The sequence below is a fragment of the Ambystoma mexicanum genome, chromosome 5q, assembly GCF_040938575.1.
Source record: "Ambystoma mexicanum isolate Mex_15411 chromosome 5q, UKY_AmexF1_1, whole genome shotgun sequence".
NCBI lineage: Eukaryota > Metazoa > Chordata > Amphibia > Caudata > Ambystomatidae > Ambystoma > Ambystoma mexicanum.
The window spans coordinates 361,376,453-361,394,901 of NC_090933.1; the positions used below are offsets into that span (position 1 = coordinate 361,376,453).

Below are 18,449 nucleotides of genomic sequence, written 5' to 3' on the forward strand. Positions count from 1 at the left end.
GGTTTTTGCCGATGTGGAACCGGAGGGACTTGCGCAGGAAGTGAGCTTGGGTGTCCAGCCCTCCACGTTCATGGTTGATAGCCAGGGCTGTATGTCTGGGTGTTCAGTGTTTTTGGTGAGGAGTAGGAATTTGGTCTTGGAGGGATTGAGCTTCAAGTATGCACTGGACATCCAAGACTGGATCAGAGAGAGGCAGGTTTGGAGCCTGTTGGTGTCCTTGATGGAGTCAATCTTGAGGTATCGCTTTGTGTTGCCGGCATATTGGTGGATGTTGTGTGTGGCTTACAGGGCTTCCAGCAGTTCCATGTATAGATTGAGGATTACTGGGGAGAGGACTCTACAGGTTACTGGTAGCATTGGCGATCTAGAGGAGCCCATCTGAACATACTGCTGCCGGTTGGTTGGCGAGGCAGGTCTTGAACCAGTGTAGGACACGGTCGCGGATCCCTATGCGCCGATGCAGGGTGTCCATGAGCGCCTGGTGGTCTACTGTGTCAAAAGCGGCCAAGAGGTTGGGTAATACCAGGGGGCAAAGGTGGCAGTTGTCAAGGATGTTGAGGGAGTCATCGACCACCAGTATGGTTCCCGTCTCAGTGCTGCATCAGTGTCTGAACTAGGATTGGTTGCTTTGGAGGAGATTTTTGGTGTCAATATGTTGCTGCAGTTGCACAGCTGCCACAGCTGCCACTTTCTCAATGATCTTAGCTAGGAAGGGAAGGTGGGTGATAGGGCGATAGTTACCTAGATTGTCGGGTATCTTTAGAGAGAGGATTTGTCCTGTCTTTAGGGTCGATTAGAAGGTGCCTTGAGTTAGGGAGCTGTTTATTATCTCCAAGTAGGGAAGGAGAGTTTCTGCTGAGAGGGTCTTGAGGATGGATCCTGGAAGGATGTCGTCTGTATAGGATGTTGCATTAAAGGCAGCCAGAGTTTCTACCAGGTCCACTGTATGTTGTCCAGGCTGTGGAGATTTTGCAAGGGAGCATGTGAGGTGGGTCTGTGGATGTAGAGCTGGCGTCCATGTGCTGGTGAAGCTTGCTGATTTTGTTGTTGAAGTAGATGTTGATGGCGGTGGATTTTTCAATGGAGTTTGGTATGGCAGGTTCGGGTAGCGGGTTGATGCTGTGCTTGACCTCTTTGAAGAGGGCTCTGCTTTTGTTGTTGGCTTCTGCTATAGTGTTCTGATAGTAGGAGTCCTTGGCTGTGTTCATTAGTTGTCGGTGGGTTGCTAGGAATTCCTTGAGGAGCGCCAGGTTGGATACGGTCCTGGAGTGTCGCCAGGTTTCCTCTTGTTTCCTGATGACTCTCTTGCTGAGGTTGAGTTCTTGCGTGTACCAGGGCGTTGACGTTTTGGTTTGCAGATGGGGTTGTTTCAGAGGTGCATGTCGGCCGAGTGCTTCCACTAGAGTCACAGTTCGGTTGGGGATGTTTGATCCATGTGAGGTGGGGGTTGGCGAGGTCTTCCGTGAGGGCTTCCACCAGGAAGTTCTTGAAAGACCTGAAGGTTTGTCTGATGGGTTTGTGCTGGGAGTGCTTGACTGGGGTAGTGTGCAGGATGTTGAAAGGCACAGCCAGGTAGCCAGACAAGACAAGCAGGGAGGGGAGAGCTGTAGTGGAGGGAAGGCAGTGTGTTGATGATTAGGTTGAGGATGTTACCTTTCTCGTGCTTTGGGTCTTTCATGTGCTGTGTGATGCTGAGGGTGTCGATCAGGCTGAGGATAGCTTTCTTCATCGGTTTGGTGACCTGTTGCCTGGGAGGTTGAAGTCGCCTAGGAAGATGTTGTTGGCATGCGTGAAGGACATGGTGATGACCAGATAGGTGAAGTCTGCGATGAAGGCAGTTTAGGGTTTGGGTGGTTATGTCCGTTGGGGAGAGCTGGAAGTGGCAGGCGAGGACATCGAAGGAGCCAATGTTGTCAGCATCAAGTCTGGTGCAGGGCCAAGAAGTCTTGTGGATGACTACGAGGCCTCTGCCTGTCTTGTTCGGCCGGTCTCTGTGTTGAATGCTGTAGCTGTCGGGGACAAGGACGTCTAGGATGTGGGTGGAGGTGGGTGTCGGCCAGGTCTCGGTGATGAAGATGGCTTCAAGGTTGTGTGTAGTGTTTAGGTTGGTAATGTCTGCTGCATGGGTGGTAGCTGAGCAGACATTAGCGTGCATCAACTTCCATGTTGTGGATGGTGAGTGGGTGCTGATGGGCTTGAGGCTGATGTGGGTGAGGTTGCTGCATTGCGGAGTCCATGCCTTACAGGAGGTGGTGATATTGTTGGTGTTGCCTGGCGATGGTGGGGATAGCCTGTGGGGACAAGGGAGAAAACGCATGTCGGCACGTGCTTGCCTGTTGTCTGAGCAGGGGTTCGGGCCATTTTACCACACCTGAAGCCTTTCCTGCTCCCTAAGAGAGCACTAAATTGGTGATCTGATTTGTTTAACTCTAGTAGCTTGGAGTCTCTGCTTTATGTTGCCCCTTTGTGTGTGTCTAGCAATGATCATAAATGGTTGTTCCGAATGTGAGCTCTCACAAAAGGCTTTTGGGGCATGTGTCTTTTGTATTCAAAGGTTTGTGGCCAGTAGCACCTATTGGTTAGCTGCTAAAAGTTTGAATAGTGTGGTTTTGCCTCATTGGTGGTTGGGGTTCACCCCCAAGATTCTGCTTTAGTGATCCAACCGGTGGCTCTTCACCATTACTTTGTAAAAGACTGGCATTCAATCCGGAAGCTTAGAGTCCCATGCGCAAGGCTGTGCACTGGCATATCTTGGACCCTTGAAAACCAGATGGCAAAGCTCACCTGTGACCAGAAGGAACCATGTGTTGTTCTGCTTACTCTTATTCCAGCAGGGCCAGTTGTATTTGCACCTCTTCGATGCTTTTTGTGCTCTTTTGGAACATCTGGGTCTGCCAGTGTCCGCTGTCGTAGAAGTGAGATCATCATAGCCTCCAGCGACCCATGGCTTTTGCTGCTGCTTCTGCACACTTTTGTTGTTGCCTGAACCATCAGGGAATACCCTAGTACCGTTTCTTTGGCATTGAGGGCTTAATGGGCTTGTCCTTCAACCTTTGTCCAGAACCATGACCTTTCAGCATGGCTTGGTTCACCATTGTGATTTCTTCAAGATGTTGCTGCAATGCACGTTCTTCATGGAATCTTCATTTCTGAAGTAATTAGTCTGCACCCATTCTTCGGGGGCTTAGGTTCTCTGCTGAACCTGCCCCCTCTCGTGATGAACTACAACCTCTTTGGCTGTAATGTTGCTAGCCCACTCTATAGACTCTTCATCGACTAGACTCAATCACATTTTTGTTTTAGCTTACCTTTATCTTAGGAATCCCTGGGCTTCACCTGGAATCTTAGTTAATTTCCTCTCTCTGTGGGTCTTCTGTTGCTGACTCTGCTCATCCTGTTTGTCAAACTGCAACCTCTTCGGCTCCATCTCCAGCTTCTCCTGTTTGCAACCTCAGTCTCTGCTACTTCAGAACTACTTTGGCATAGGGATTTCATCTTTAGGGTCCCTTGTCTCACCTCGTTTTTAGTTTTGTTAAGCTGGCATTGTGTGGATCTACTGCAGACCTCCATCCATCTGAGCTCAAACCACAACTCCCTCGGCTGCTGCCATTAGTGCTCTCCCGCCAGTCGTACACCTGCACTGCCTTCCTGGCAACCCTCGCACTTGGGGACTGTTATCTGTACCCCTACCGTCCCACTACCAGAACTTGACACCTGATGTCTGCACTTACCCTTGCACTTGCCAGCTGCTGGCAGTGCTTTACCTATTGTTATGTATTCTATTATCCCATGTACCACACTGCCCCTCTCTCCCCCAACACTTTCCAACTTCTACCTTCCCAGGCACTTGCACGATCTGAATGACACTTGGCCTAGTATGATCATTGTCGGTCTTCCCTCTGTTCCCCCTCGTGTATAGGTGCGTTATAAATGCCATATCATATCTTCTCTGCAATCTTCATCAGCCCTCACTGTTCATTCTTCGGACACTGGAATTCCAACTTTGGGATCTCCTAGTCAGAGTGTTTTCCTTATCTGCAGAGTAAAGGGGTCCTTTCCTGAAACCCCATGTCCTTTCCCCTAGTAAAGCATTGGGGGACTGGCTAAAATTGGACCCAGTCAGGCAATCGCAGCTGAGCTGTATAGTAAAGGGAAATAAAAGGTGTATCCCCATTAAGGGGATTTGTTCCTAAAGTGCCCCAAGAGTCTTGCCAGCGCTTGCATTGGACTTTGTTCCACTATTGAACAGTTTACAGCCCTATTGGGTCCTGTTTTCTTTAAGTACTTTGTTCTAAAATATGACTTAACTGGGCATTTGTATTTACATTTTTTGCCAAGGTTTATATAAAGTATACATTTGTACACATATTGTGTCTCTTCCCTTAGTAAGCACCTCGAAAGTGTTTACTGTATCTTTTAACCGCCACCCCGCCCCCTTCCAAAGAATTTGACGTGATCTCTCTGACGGTTACAGGTCATTTGGTCAAAAATAAATGGTCGACAGGACAAATGGTCGACGCAATTTGGTCGAAAGACAAATGGTCGAATTTCTTTTGTTTTGTATTTTCACATTTTTTTTGGGGGGGGGGGGTCCCTCCCAACCCCCTTTTTTTGCTAAAAAACCCTTTTTTTCCTAAACGAAAACCTGAAAAATATATATATAAATTTAAAAAAAATTCGACCATTTGTCTTTCGATCAAATTGCGTCGACCATTTGTCTATCGACCAAATGACTGGACAGCCTCTCTGACATATTACCACTTGGGGAGTCAAGATAACTCAGATAAAATACTTTGTAAGCCAGGTAGGTTGATATATCTGGGTCCTAGAATTAAGGACCAAAGCAAAATCTCCCTAACAATGCATTTTATAGTTTGTGCTATGCTAACATACATACCTGCACTTTTGTCTGGAAGCTTAGTTCCTGCGGCTTGGTCTGGCCCTCTGATGAATCATCCTTAAGGAAAGGGGAGGTTCAAAAATTGAAATGAGCAAGGTATTGTGGTGACAAGGAATAAAGAGACTGACCAAGTGGTGCCATGCTGGTTTGTATAGACGTTTATTAAACATAAAATAAACCTATCTGGCCTTGTCGCTAATGGGAGTGTCCTACCTAAACTAAAGAAACTCTAGTGATTGTCAGGAAGTCTGTGTACGTTCAAATCAAAAGGCACCGTCCCAGTCAAAAAGGCTCCTATGCTATCCGTGTCACTACAATAAAGAATAGTAAAGATCTGGCTCTGCTTGTGAGCCAGGCGAATGACTCCCTTCTCCTGGGTGTAAGTGCCCAAAATGTAAAGCTTTTCTCAAAATAAGATTTCCAGGGCGTTTTGTAGCCAGAAAAAACAAACTAAACAGTTCTGCAGGATCCTCGTGGGGCTACGAGAATGACTCCCTTCTCCTAGCTGGTTCCCCAATGTCTCTTTATCATTCTCAGCAAAACCTGCAATTCCTTTTCAGAGATTTTGCCATGTGCGGCTTTCTGTATATTCTTTATTCTGTCCCCACTGGGACGACAAAGATGTCCCCTTAGTTCCTCTTGACTCTCCATTGCCACACCTTTGAAGAGCTGGGCAGGGAATTATGGTGGGAATTATGGTTCAAGGTGATTAACTGTTTTCTTGCTTTCCTCACACCCAGTCTCCAGTGTTCAGTTCTCCGGATGTTACCCAGTTCCTTTCAGAGAAGGAAGGATTGGATTCTATCCTTTTTTTATAAAAGAGAATACAACGACAAAGACAATGATTTTCTTCTTAATTTAAAAGGGATGTTTGACCCCGTGGATTGAAAAGACTGGACTCTTGACAGGATCTGATGTCCATCAATCATAAAGGTGCAACAGCCTTTTGATGGAGGTTGATTATTGTTTCCTTGGAAGACCAGCCCTAGATGATTCTGGGGTGTGAGCAGGCAGGCCACGTGTTTTGGGATGTTACGACTTTGTCAACAATTGTCCTCAAAATCACCTTGAAAAACTCTGCTCTCGCCAATGATGCACCAGAAGACCCCTGGAAGGTTTTCTGTTCCTTTGGGAGTTTGAGAAGATAACCACCTCAAATAACATTTCGGGGAGTTGAGGTTGGATTTTTAAAGACAGACTCAATTCACAACCACTGAGGTGAGTGTTAATTCTGTTAGTTAACCATTCTTTATACTTGATTGCTTAGTTGGCAGTTCTTCATACTAGCTTGTTGTTGCCTATTTTCCAAGGCGCTCTGAGCTGTCCCTCGGCTCCCTCCTGGACCCTTAACAACTCATGTTACCTGCTCTTGGAGCCTGGGATCTTGGGATAATCAATAGTTTTTCTCTTGTTGGGTCCTTGCCTGGGATCTTGTGATAATCAATAGTGTTTCTCTCATTGGGCCCTTGTTTGCTGGCCCTTGTACTGATGGTTGTTATTCTGTCGGTATCAGACTTGCCCGTCCCCTCCGTATGGGTCGTTCAGCCACCACCACTCTGGATGCATCTCAAACCCGCCTGTGCGACTTTACGAAAGGCCGGGGTTAGTGATCTGGGTGCAGTTGTCTGGCCGTACGGTCCACACACTACAGGCCATGCCACCAAAACTCAATCGCTTTCCTTCTGTTGGGCCAGTTTCCGGCTGACTCATAGGATGCTTTCTGGGCGTCCCATAAACGACATACGTTTGTTTCGCTGGGATGTTATGCCGATTCTCTGCTTTCTCAGCCTCACTCTCGCCCACCAGACACCATGTTTCACTTGTATAACGTTTGGTGTTATGCTTCCGTGCCAGACGCCTTCTCAACTTTCTCCTTCTGCTTTGACTACTGCAAACACGCTTGAACCACACCCTTGACGTCTCTCCCTTGAGCCTCTCAAGTTTTCCTTTGGCTTCAGCCTCGACCTCTAGCTCAATTTCCAATTTCATCTTCCTCTTAGTCTCTCTCTCTCTCTGTCTCCATCTCTCTTCCGCCATAGTTTTTCTGGCATCTTGATATATTGCAGGGTCTGCCCTGGCCTAACGTCAGTTCCAGTGACAACAGCTGGTGGAGTGTTTTTCTCAAGTTTTTCTTTGTCCCTGTACTTGTCACATTAAGATGCACTGACCCAGTACAATAAGACATGGTTTCCGAGATTTCAGTCTTGGGAAAGGAGGTTTGGCCGATGTTACTACCCTATGGGGTCAGGCGTTAAAAGGGGTTGTATCCCTGATTCGCGTCCTTGTCCCTAGGAGGGAAGTTCCTCTCCATGAGGTCCTCCCGTGTAATACCACCCCTAGTGGAGCTATTGGTTAGCGGCTGCACCTCTTGGAAAGGGACTCCGCCCTGGGAAAAAGTGACACTATCTGAAGTATCATCACAGTATTTGAGTGCTTGTCTGATGTTTCAGGAAAACACAAATGTATCCCTTGGGTAGCACACGTGGGTAGCAGTTATCCATTTCCCTTTTAGGACATCACTTAAAAAGCACAGCAGCACATTCTAGGTTATGCCCCGGTCATTGTAATATCAACAAGCCCTTTTTGGGATGTCAGCATGTGTAGGGCAGAATCTTGGGTAGAGGATTCTTTAGTATATTTTTAAGAGATGTAGGACTCTCTCACTTCGAGGGGTACTGTGGTCCATGAACGAGGCAATAAGTTAATTCTTCCTATTGTTAGTCATGGTTCTTATCGAGCACTGGAAGTCTAAAATCCCACTAGAAGCTTTTGGCCTCCGTATGGGGATACAGTTTGTTGGGAGGCCTCCTCCCACCTCGGCGGGGATGTGCTTTCAGGTGACTTTTTTGGCTGAATGATTTGGTGGACGCTCTCCGTGAATGCAGAGGAAAAAAAAGCTCCCATTGGAGATCCATGACTGGGAATCTAGAGTCTGGAGTTGTATAGCATGAAACCTGTATTTGAATTCAATCCTCATCAGTCAGTGGCCACCAGTTATTGCAGCCAATTTAAACTGGGTTCAAGGAAGAGAAAAACAAACTTCCACTGAAAGTCTCCATGCAAACTTTATTTGAATGTTGCCATTTTAGCTCTTCCCCTGTGGCAATGGCACACCGCTTTCAACACGGTCCGATGCTTCACCTGCCCCCACAGTTCATCAGAGTCTTTACTGCTGCCTTCTTATATTTAACAGCGAGTGTATGTAGCACTATGTAAGTCATAGTAACTCAGCAAAAAGGGCACATGTATCAATTGCTATGGATATTCTGGCATTCATTTCTATTTGCATTTAATTGCAATTTGTACACTGAAACGAAATTAAAATCATCTAATGGATTGCATTCATATCTGATGTGTTTGTCATAGAACACAGCTGTTTCCTAAAAAGGTACAGGGCCTTCTAATTCAACAGGTGGGCACAGTATTTCACGCCTCCTTTCCAAAACTGAATTTGAGATTAATATGTGAAAATTAACTTATGTCCATTTGTGAATGCCAGATGAGAATATATATCTTTATGTTCTGCTAGAAATAAACATTCAAACGGAATAGAATAAAAGAGGAAGACCATTAAATCCTTTATGGGCTTTGCTGAGGGACATTTCGTCTTTTCTATGCTTCTTAACTGGAACTGGATTTCTGGTGAATTCCTGATAATAATTATGTTAGGCCATTTGGACAAGTTTGTAGAAATTGAGCAAGATTTGCTTGTTAAGAAACAAGAATGGAAAACGACATTATGGGTGAATTACTTATGTGTTCTCTTTTTAGGCTGCGTGTTGCTCAGTGGGTTCTGAACATATATTTGTCTTCTGCCATGCACAAGGCTTTTGCGCCTTTTGTTTCCTGTGACCAAGACTTATTGTCCTTGAAGATGGCCTTTTGTGTTGCAATCAGTTTGTACAGACAAGTCGGACCCCTCAGACCTGGTTTGCAGAAGAGACATCAGTCTTTCCCTCGCTCTTGTGGTTTGATGCAACCTTAAATGCAGAAAAAAACATCTAGGAACTAAGGTCATTTTTTAGGAAGGATTGGCCGCCCTCGACACACAGAGGGATGCATGAGTGTACATGGAAACATTCCAGTGCAGGACGCGGCAGTGTGAACACGCTTTATTTTGTTGCATTCGTTGCCACACACAGTGAACGATGCAGCTTTCATTGTATAGTCAACATTCTAAAATGCAACTTTAATGACAGATCTCATTTAATTAGTGACTTATAACAGTGGTCAATGCTAATGGAAGAGAACCATTTCACTTCCGTATATACATCTGTCCTGTGCCTGAAAATGTTGATGCTGTGTGCTAAATGGAAAGAACCCCTAAACCACTCAATGTGTGCACCCTTCAGTAGGAAACCATTTGTCAACCTCTCGCATGTATTCTCTAGGCTTGTTTGAAACTATTCTCATGTTTGTCTTTCTCACAGGAAAAATTAAAGCTGAAAGATGGTCCAAATGATGTTGTATTCAGTATTACCACCCAGTATCAAGGAACCTGCCGCTGTTTGGGGACAATATACTTGTGGAACTGGAATGACAAAATCATTATTTCAGACATTGATGGCACAATTACCAAGTAAGTCATGACATGACAGCCCGGTGTTGGGTGACAATTAATACATGTTATCACCAGCCAAGTCTCTGCCTGAATTGCTGTGTTGGGTATGTGCTATCTATGCCATGTATGGACTGTCCGAATGCTAGTGGAATGGCTGGGGGAATAGATGTGATGGGTGGGGACAGCCTTGCAGCATTGTTGCGGCTCCCAGTGGGAAGAGAGAAATGGTCAAAAGCCTATATTTTTAAAGTACTTGGCCAGGGTTGTGAATTCTAGGTGGTTAACTGTGTAGGTAGGCTTACTGGACATCAGAGTGGTTTATCAGCAGTGGCTTTAAAATACTTCCCAAAGGTCTTGGGTTTTTAGAGGCCTGAAGGGAGATTAATCCTTAAGCTATTCTGCTATTTCAAGAGCTTCATTCTTCCCATGCCTGATGAACCAATATGAAGATTACGAAAACTTGCAAGTAAATGACTTTGTTAAACAAAATGGGGACAGGGTCACATGGCACTAGTGGACATAGGAACCAGTTATGCTATATAGAAAGGTACAGTGGGGGACAGGCCCCCCTGCACCGATAGCCGCATGATCTAGTCAATGTTGTTCAAAGAAATGAGTTGTACTGGCAAGTAGAGTAGTGAACAAAGCACTTCCTTTGTCAGAAAGAGTCAAAAAGACAACAAAAATAATCTGGCAGTAAATATTCTATGGCCCTCAAAGAATGGGACAGTACAATTTCCTATAAGGAAAAGCGTTCCTATTAGCCTAAACTAGGGGTTTACCCACTCCTTCAAACAGCGGCAACCATGTGTAGCTTCAAAACCAAACTGTTCAGCTGAGCACAGATTCATGCCAAACATGAAGTGTAAAATATATTTCATAATGTAAATACTTAAAACAGTGCAACCCTATAAGACAGTTCTCTAGAGACCATGGCTGGCTACTGGGTGGGGCTGTGACACATGTGGCTTAGCTGAAATTACCTGTTCTACTCCCACACTTTAGTACAATTTGTTCTCCAGCATGGGGTCTGGCATGGATTCACATGCTCATGAATATTCCCTGTCGTCAGGCTGGGAATCCTCGGTAAAGAAAAATCAGTATCAGTTTCGTTTCTGATCTGTCTTTCGTAGTAGTAACCAATCACTGATCTCTGCGTCATACTGACCACAGCCAATGACTGCCATCTCCCTAAGCCCCGCCTCTGGCAGCCATCTTCAGATTTTTACCGCACGTTCAAGTGTTGGGAATCCTCGTGCTTAGCTCTCGAGCTTTTGCTGCGTGTTTCGCGCTTTTTCAGGTGAATTTTCACATTTTTCGGTTAATCGAGCCTCAAGCTCCACCGTTTCTACTTCCGTTAACGGGTACCCGTTGTGGGATTTTCCTACGCCCCTCAAGGGTGAAGATTTTGTCGAATCAACCTTTTGGAGGATTCCAGAACATTTGCGGCCTACTTCGAGATGGCCCAGGACGCGAGTTTGTCACCCGGACCCAAGCTGTTTTGCAGCTGCCCTGGATGCGGGCTGCAGAATGTGGTTAAGGAGGACGAACATTCGCAATGCCTCTACTGTCTTCATGGGGACAAGACTCATGTAAAGAAGGACTGCCAGTTCTGCAAGAACTTGTCGGAGCGGACCATGAGGGACCGTCGATCCCGTCTCGCCAGCTGGTTGGAGAAGGGCTCAACGGGTGAGAAGAAGAAGAAAGGGTCTGAGCGGGCTTCTAAATCCTGTGCGGGCGCCCCGGCGACAGGGGCCCAGCACCAGGCCAAGTGCCGCGAGTCCGCTGGCTCCGGGAGCACCGAAAGGTCGGGCTCTTCGGTCGCCAGGCAGGGCGCACCTTCCCCGGTACCGTCAACCACGAGCCAGCGCTCCGGTTCGGGGAAGAGGAAGTCCGAGACCCCGGGTAGGCTTCGGGAGAAGCCTTGTCTGATCTCGGGAGAGGGGGAGCGATGCGTCGCCCCTCCCCCTAAGGAGAAGGCCCAGGACGCACCTAAGGTGGTGAAGGCCCCTACCCAGCAGGCAAAGGCCTCTATCGAGGCGACCGCGGCGACTCTGGCAAAGCCGGCAGAGACCCTGCCAGCAGAGACTGCCTCCGGGACTAGAGTTTCCCTGCCGCCAAGGAGGCAATCCTCTTTTCAGCCCATCGTCATGGCCTCCATGATGGAAGAAGTGAGGGGGGGCACGGTAGCCTCCTCGAGCTCGGAGTCAGCCTCGGAGGGGGAACTGACCGAGGACGTGAGGAATCTCGAAGTCCAATTCGAGAAGGTTCGATCCCGCAAGGAAGATCCTCGGGAGATAACCGAGGAAGATGACGATGGCGAGGAAGAGCAGCCTTCCCTTCCGGCGCAGCCGGAACCTAGGCCTCAGGATAGCTCGGCGGCCATTTTGTTTGCGATCCAGTCCTTATGCTCTGAGATAAGGACGAGATTACCACGGCCCAGGCCGGAGGACCCGCAACCTGGCCCGTTGGGAAGTCCTCAGAACAAACGACGGAGGACCCAACCCTCTCCTCCACTCGCCCCCGTAAGGCCTGCAGTCCCCTCCTCATCCTCCCACGAGTCGGTTGATGACGGTGCGGTGGGCTCGACGACGGGTTCTGAGGGCGGCGACGACGGAACGGGTCTCCCGTCGCACGGGCCTCTCCGCCCGACGAGATTGGCTCATTCCACGCCATGATCGCCAGGGCGTCCGAATTGTTCCAGCTCTGCCCGGAGGAGCAGAAAAAGGAAGGTTTCCTCTATCAGCGCCGGGAGGCCAAGAGGAAGACTGTCATCGCAGTGCCTCTAATCGATGACATCTGGGAGGAGGGCCTGTCGGTACTCAAGAACCCCTCCAAGGCACCAGCCAAACGGGACCGGTACGAGAAGAAGTACCGGGTCCCCGAGACCGCTCCCCTGTGCCTCAGGGCCCAGCCCAACGCCAGACTCGGTCGTCTCGGCGGCTGCGAAGAAGAAAGCGGCGGGGTCAGGAGCCACAACGTCGAATTCCTCTCCGGACGGCGAGGGAAGGAAGTTGGACGCCATGGGGCGATGGGTCATTTCGTCGGCGGCGACGACGATCAAAGCGGCCAACGTCCTGGCGATCGTGGCCCGTTACGACAGGGAGCTCTGGTTTAAGATGGCCCCCATATTGGACCTCCTACCGGACGACAAGAGGTCCGAGGCCCTGGAAATACTTCAAGAAGGCGAGGTGGCGTCGGACCACGCCATAATGGTGGCAACCGATATTGCCGATACCGGGTTCCGCCAGCTGGGCAACGGAGTTTGCCTACGATGACGGGGTTGGCTCCGGGCGACCGACTTCCGTCAGGACGTCCAGAACAGGGTGTTGGACATGCCGTTCGACGGCAGCAACTTGTTCGGAAAGGCGGTGGACGAATCCCTCCAAGCCATAAAGACTGACCTGGAGACGGCCCGCACCCTCGGAGCCCTTCAGCAACGACGGCCCTTTCAGAGCTCCGGAGGCAGACAAGGGGCGTCCAAGGGATCCAGCGGTGGCTCGTCGTCCTACCGCCAAGCGGCACGCTCCTCGTCTCAGGAGGCCTACAGGGGTCGCGGCAAGCAGGGAGCGCCTCGCCGCCGTCGGCAAGGTGGCCAGGGCGGCAAGACCACCACCTCCAAGCAGGACTGAACCGGCCGTGGCCTCGGGCCCCCACCGAAGCACCCCGGTGGGTGGCCGGCTGACGAATTTCGTCGGCGTGTGGAAGTCCATCTCCACCGACCGTTGGGTGCTGGATACCCTGGCAAGAGGACACTTTATCGAATTCCTGAAGAAGTGCCCTCACGTTCCACCTGTGGCCAGGAAGGAAAATCACGTCCCGCAACTGCTGTTGGAAGTACGGGCGATGCTCAGGAAAGGCGCCATCGAGCTCGTCCCGAAGAGGCTCCGGGGCTCTGGGGTGTATTCAAGATACTTCCTCGTCAGGAAGAAGACGGGCGGCTGGTGCCCCATCCTGAACCTTCTTCGTTTGAACAAATACATCAGGTCAGAAAAGTTCAGGATGGTCACCCTCCAGCACATGCTGGGACAGCTGGAGGAAGGCGACTTTCTATCGTCGTTGGACCTGGAGGATGGATACTTCCATGTTCCCATCCTCAAAAGTCACCGAAAGTTCCTCAGGTTCGTCGTCCAGGGACGCCATTACCAATTCAGAGCACTGCCGTTTGGATTGAAGTCGGCCCCCAGGGCCATTACCAAGTACCTAGCACCTGTGGCGGCGCGGCTGCGCCTGCAGGGGATTCACGTCTACCCCTACCTGGACGACTGGCTCATCCGCTCAAGGACGAGGGAACTCGCCGTCGAACACACTGCGAGGACCGTCCAGCTACTCACAGACCTGGGATTTGCAATAAATTACCCAAAGTCCCACCTGGTGCCGTCACATGTAGCCCTGTTTCTGGGAGCGAAGCTCGATACAGTGAGGCGCCTGGCAGAACAGACGAGGACCATTCTGGGCAAAGTGCAGCGCCTGCTAGCCACGGACGTGGCCAGGGTGAGGTCCATCAAGTCCCTCCTGGGGATGATGTCCTCTTGCATCTACCTGGTGCGCCTCTGCAGGCTACGGATGCGCCCTCTTCAAGAATTTCTCGACGCTCATTGGATGCAGGCGACGGGCACCTTCGAAGACAAGGTCCCCCTCAACGAGGTGTTCCGGCGGGCGATTCAGTGGTGGGGCGTTCGAGCGCACCTTACTGCGGGCAAGGACTTTCAGACGCCGGCGACGACGGACGCTTCCCTGGAGGGTTGGGGCACCCACACCGGAGATCTCCACGCAAGAGGCTTCTGGCTCCCGGAGGAGAAGCTCCTGCACATCAACATCCTGGAACTCCGAGGCGTGTTCTGGGCTCTCAAATCGTTCCTCCCGTCGCTCAAGGGCAAGGTGGTGCAGATCTTCACGGACAACACCACGACAATGTTTTACATACGGAAGCAGGGAGGCATCAGATCCCCAGCCCTATCCAAGGATGCACAGGACCTGTGGCACTGGGCGGTCGCCCAGGGGATGTTCCTGGTTCCCTTCGACCTGGCAGGAGAAAGAAACACCATCGCCGACTCGCTCAGCAGGGACCTGCGCGCGTGTCACGAGTGGGAGCTGCACCAGGATCAGGTGGATCAACTCTTCCGACGATGGGGCAAACCCCAAATCGACTTGTTCGCAACAGTGACGAACTCGAAGTGCCAGAGGTTCGCCAGCAGGTTCCCCCAGCCGAGAAGCATGGGCGATGCGTTCTCGTTCCCCTGGGACGGCCTATACCTGTATGCGTTCCCTCCGTTGCCGTTGCTGCTTCGACTCATCAACCAGCTCAAGAGGTCCCGGTGCAGGATGATCCTCGTCGCACTGGCGTGGCCAAGGCAGATCTGGTTCCCGGACCTTCTGGACTTGTCAACGTCCCCACCCATCAAGCTGTCGGCAGACGCGGATCTTCTCTCCAGAGAAGGAGGCGCCATCTTCCACCACGACCCGGCGTCGCTGAACCTGCAGGCTTGGCTCCTGCAGCACTAGAGTTTGGAGGGTACGATATACCGGCCGACTGCAGAGAGGTTCTTGCAAAGGCCAGGGCGTCCTCGACTCTCAAATGCTACAGTCACAAGTGGAAGAGGTTCTCTATCTGGTGCCGAGCACAGAAGATCAACCCCCTATGGATTACGACCCCTCAAGTGCTGCCGTACCTGCTATCACTGGCAAAGGCTGGGCTAGCCCATGCCTCCATTAGGATTCATCTGGCGGCAATCTCCAGATATACCAGAACCACAGGACGGACGTCCCTGTGGTCCCATCGACTGGTAAAAGAGTTTATGAAAGGACTGTTCCAGTCATTCCCGCCGGTGAAGGCCCCGGCGTGGGAACTTAACGTGGTGCTGACCAGGCACAAGGGGCCCCCATTCGAGCCGATGCACTCCGCACCGATGAGGTTTGTGTCGTGGAAGACTGCATTCCTGGTGGCCATTACCTCCGCACGATGAGTGGGAGAGATCCAGGCCCTATCCTGCAAAGCACCGTACTTGACTTTCCATGCCTCGAGGGTGGTGCTTAGGACACACCCCTCCTTTATGCCCAAGGTGCCGTCGGACTTCCATCTTAACGAGCCCCTGGTGTTATCTGTTTTCTTCCCGTCTCCTTCGTCGCCGGCCGACAGGACTTTGCACTCGCTGGATGTGGCTAGAGCGCTGAAGTTCTACGTGGACCGCACAAAGAGTTTTCGGAGGACATCACAGCTGTTTGTGAACTTTGGACCTGTGAATCAAGGGAAGGCTCTCTCGAAGTCTTCCATTTCCAGATGGCTATCCGGCTGCATCATGCACTGCCACCGGTTGGCTAACCGACCGCTGCCAGGTCGCCAGGAAGCCCATTCGACCAGAGCGATCGCTGCTACTACGGCGTTCCTATCTGGTGTGCCCCTGCTGGACATCTGCAGGGCTGCTACGTGGAGGTCGACGCACACCTTCACAAGATTCTACTGCGTCGATCGGGATTCCAGGGAGGAGTCCAGGGTCGGCCAAGCAGTGCTGCGCAACCTGTTCGCTTAAGGTGAGCCTGGTGAGGAGGTAAGAGATGCTTAATGTTGAGTTGTTGTATTGCTTAATGTTGAGCCTTTTGCCACCTCCCGTGGTTGTGCATGTGTGTACTGCTATGTATTCTTATATTCATGAGCATGTGAATCCATGCCAGACCCCAGGCTGGAGAAGGAACAAGTTACTTACCTGTAACTGTTGTTCTCCAGCATGGGTCTGGCATGGATTCACATGCGAACCCTCCCGCCTACCCCTCTGTGGCTCTTCACGTGGTCATACTGCCACTTCACGTGCTACCAAATCTGAAGATAGCTGCCAGAGGCGGGGCTTAGGGAGATGGCAGTCATTGGCTGTGGTCAGTATGACGCAGAGATCAGTGATTGGTTACTACTACGAAAGACAGATCAGAAACGAAACTGATACTGATTTTTCTTTACCGAGGATTCCCAGCCTGACGGGGAATATTCATGAGCATGTGAATCCATGCCAGACCCATGCTGGAGAACAACAGTTACAGGTAAGTAACTTGTTCCTTTCATGCTTTTTGCATCCAACATAACATTGATAGTGTTTGCTAAACATATCTGAATGCGGCAAATATAAGGATGTTGGGCTATCCCCCACTGATGAAGGCTAATGAATGTGAAACATTTATGTAGTTGTCTGCCTCTTTGAGAGTGGTCTATCGTGGGGTGATAAAGCTATGCTGTCCTACAAGACAGAGAAAAAGCGATCTTTTGAGATTGTTTGCATACACACAACACATTGCTCAATAGCTGTGAACTGGAGGCAAGCTTTCAGGGCTGGCTACCAGGTGGTGCTGTAGCATGTGTGACTCAGTGGAAATGGGTTATAATCCTATGCTCTGCCCCTTTCCTCCCTACTGAAGGGGAGTCCATCACACACGGATGGGACTGGAGCCCTTTTTGCTCCACAAATAAACGTCCCCTTTTAATTTGAAGCATGCAAGTGTGTCTGCTCATGTTGACTCCTCCCACTGACCTCGCCAGTCTGTCCTTTTTACTGCTTGACAGGAGTGGATACCTTGTACCAGCATTGAATGTATTCTTTTTTTTTGTTTTTGTCATACCTAGCTACCCTAACAGTTTTTTTTCTCGTAATTGGGATTAACGCCAACTCCCTGATCCCCCCCCCTGCATGCCAGTGATAACTGGATTTTGTTCCTGCACCCCCTTTGTCAAGAGCTTCCTTACGTGGTGCACCACTGTTATTGCCTCAAGTGTCTAAAATCCAGCCATTAGTGGGATACCTGCGGTCTTGTTCAGCCTTGGGCTTGCACTCTATGCCACTTAGGCCAAGTCAGTGAAAGGACATGTTCATCAGTTCTCCTCCTCGTTGTGTGAAGAAGTTTGTTCAGTAATGGGTCAGATTCTATCACTGGTCTCTGGGCAACCACATCCAGCCTTTACTTGCTTGTTCAATGATGTGTTGTCCTTTGTCTCTCATTTGGCTTTGTCAGATATCTCAATGAAATCCTACTTAGTGGCTGTTGGGGCATACCGCATCACACAAGATGCCTCCCTTTCCTCCTCATTCCCAGTTTGCAGGCATTTGGAGATGCTGACAAGGCTTTACCCTCTCATTAAAAGGCCTCACCTTGTACGGGACCCTAACCTTGCCTTGGCTTCCCTGTCCATAAACCCTATGAGCCTTTGGCCTCTACATAGTTGAGGTTTTTCCTCGAAGAATGCCCCTTTAGTGGCTCTTGTATCTGTGCAGAGGGCCCATGAGATACAAGCTCTTTTTGCTTCTGAGCCATACATGTTCCTACAGAAACAAAGTGGTTTTAAAAATTCATCTGGCTTTTTTTTACTTTTGGGGCCAGACCCCTGGTACACATGCTTCCAAAGCTACCTATTGCCAAGTGGTTGATTTTGGGTGTAAACAATGGCTGTCTCCTGCAAAGGTGCACCCCACCAAAAGGCCTGCATGCTCATGCCATCAGAAATAAGGCTATGGATGTGGCCTTTCAGCACAATTTCCCCTGAGACGTTATCAGTAAGGCTGCCATTTGATCACTCCCTCTGCCTTCTGGTGGCAATATTATCTAGATTTTAACTCCAAAACAGATGTGAGCTGTTTGCAAATCATTTGATTATTAGATTATTAGATCTCCTACTCCCTAATGTTTCTGACTTTGAAATATCCCATCAGAATGGGGGAAAGGGGAAGTGTTGTTAGGAGTAAGAAACAGTTACCCACTGTAGTCTCCATAATCCCCTTATCTCCATACAATCCACCTCCAACCCCCTCTCCCTGTGAAATCTCCACAGTGAACAAATGCTGGTGGAAGGAGTATGTATGGGATGGCATGCACAGGCATGTCTTTGCATGCTTCAAAATTGAATGGAAAGTTAGTTTCGCAGTGCAAAAAGGCTCCTGCCCCCGTGCAACAGACACCCATCAGTATAGCGGAAAGGAAAAAGACTGAGACTAGGAGTATGGTAGGAAC

The 18,449-nt window shown here is 49.7% G+C and overlaps 1 protein-coding gene across 4 annotated transcripts in view; it reads left to right on the forward strand.

Moving 5' to 3' along the window:
* Positions 1–18,449, forward strand: part of LPIN2 (lipin 2) — an 819,298-nt gene that overhangs the window by 592,420 nt on the left and 208,429 nt on the right. For all 4 annotated transcript variants that reach the window (XM_069620856.1, XM_069620855.1, XM_069620857.1 and 1 more), the window contains one exon: positions 9,331–9,479. In XM_069620856.1, the coding sequence (XP_069476957.1) occupies positions 9,331–9,479 (149 nt within the window). The remainder of the gene's footprint in view (positions 1–9,330; positions 9,480–18,449) is intronic.